Source organism: Condylura cristata, unplaced genomic scaffold (genome assembly GCF_000260355.1).
Source record: "Condylura cristata isolate star-nosed mole 26May11 unplaced genomic scaffold, ConCri1.0 scaffold00032, whole genome shotgun sequence".
NCBI lineage: Eukaryota > Metazoa > Chordata > Mammalia > Eulipotyphla > Talpidae > Condylura > Condylura cristata.
Window position 1 is genome coordinate 20,620,365 of NW_004567133.1, and position 1,253 is coordinate 20,621,617.

General features: G+C 70.1%; 1 protein-coding gene across 1 annotated transcript in view; it reads left to right on the top strand.

Annotated features, from left to right (window-relative positions):
• Positions 1-1,253, top strand: part of FBXL16 (F-box and leucine-rich repeat protein 16) — a 3,752-nt gene that overhangs the window by 1,140 nt on the left and 1,359 nt on the right. Inside the window, exons 2-4 of the mRNA XM_012731711.1 lie at positions 19-527; positions 791-875; positions 1,154-1,217. Of these exons, the coding sequence (XP_012587165.1) occupies positions 19-527; positions 791-875; positions 1,154-1,217 (658 nt within the window). The remainder of the gene's footprint in view (positions 1-18; positions 528-790; positions 876-1,153; positions 1,218-1,253) is intronic.

Consider the following 1,253-nt stretch of genomic DNA (forward strand, 5'->3'; position numbering starts at 1 on the left):
GCCCCGCCCCGCCCGCAGGTGATGCTGGAGCAGATGCAGGGGGTGGTGCGCCTGGAGCTGTCCGGCTGTAACGACTTCACCGAGGCGGGACTGTGGTCCAGCCTGAGCGCCCGCATCACCTCGCTGAGCGTCAGCGACTGCATCAACGTGGCGGACGACGCCATCGCGGCTATCTCGCAGCTGCTGCCCAACCTGGCCGAGCTGAGCCTGCAGGCCTACCACGTGACAGACACGGCGCTGGCCTACTTCACGGCGCGCCAGGGCCACAGCACGCACACGCTGCGCCTGCTGTCCTGCTGGGAGATCACCAACCACGGCGTGGTCAACGTGGTGCACAGCCTGCCCAACCTCACGGCGCTCAGCCTGTCAGGCTGCTCCAAGGTCACCGACGACGGCGTGGAGCTGGTGGCCGAGAACCTGCGCAAGCTGCGCAGCCTCGACCTCTCGTGGTGCCCGCGCATCACCGACATGGCGCTCGAGTACGTGGCCTGCGACCTGCACCGTCTGGAGGAGCTCGTGCTGGACAGGTGGGGCCGGCCCTGCGGCAGGGCGGGGGTGCCGCGGCGCGTGGGCTGCGGGGAGGATGCCCGGCAGGCGGAGGGGTCCTCTCCAGAGCCCGCACGCTCTGGTCAGGTGGGGCTCAACCCGCGGGGGTGAAGCCCCAGATGGGGTGGGGCCAGGCCGGTTGGGGCCACGTGGGAGGGGCCGTGGGGGCGGGCTCGGGAGGCGGCGGGGCTAAGGGGCGGGGCGCGGGGGTTGAAGGTGGGCAGCCCTCTCTGTGCGATCACAGGTGTGTACGCATCACGGACACTGGCCTCAGCTATTTGTCCACCATGTCGTCCCTCCGCAGCCTCTACCTGCGATGGTGCTGCCAGGTACCAGGCCCCCGAAGTTGGGGGCAGGCCGGGTGGTCTGCAGGGGTGTGGGGACCTCTCGGCAGTCGGCTGACCTGCCCCAACACTGGTCAGTCTCTTAGAGGTCTGGGGCAGCTTGCGCCTACGCGCCACAACGGCGGGACTCCCACCAGAGCCCCCCAGGTGCCTCCTGGCTAGGGGCTAAGGGACGGCGCACCGCTCCTGGCGGCCGGTAGCTCAGGCCTGAGGCCTGTGCGCGGGAGCTGAGCGTCGCTAACTCGCCCCGCCCACCCGCTCAGGTGCAGGACTTCGGGCTGAAGCACCTCCTGGCCATGCGGAGCTTGCGTCTCTTGTCCCTGGCAGGTGAGGCCCCTCCTACCTTTTGGGCAGTGACCCGCC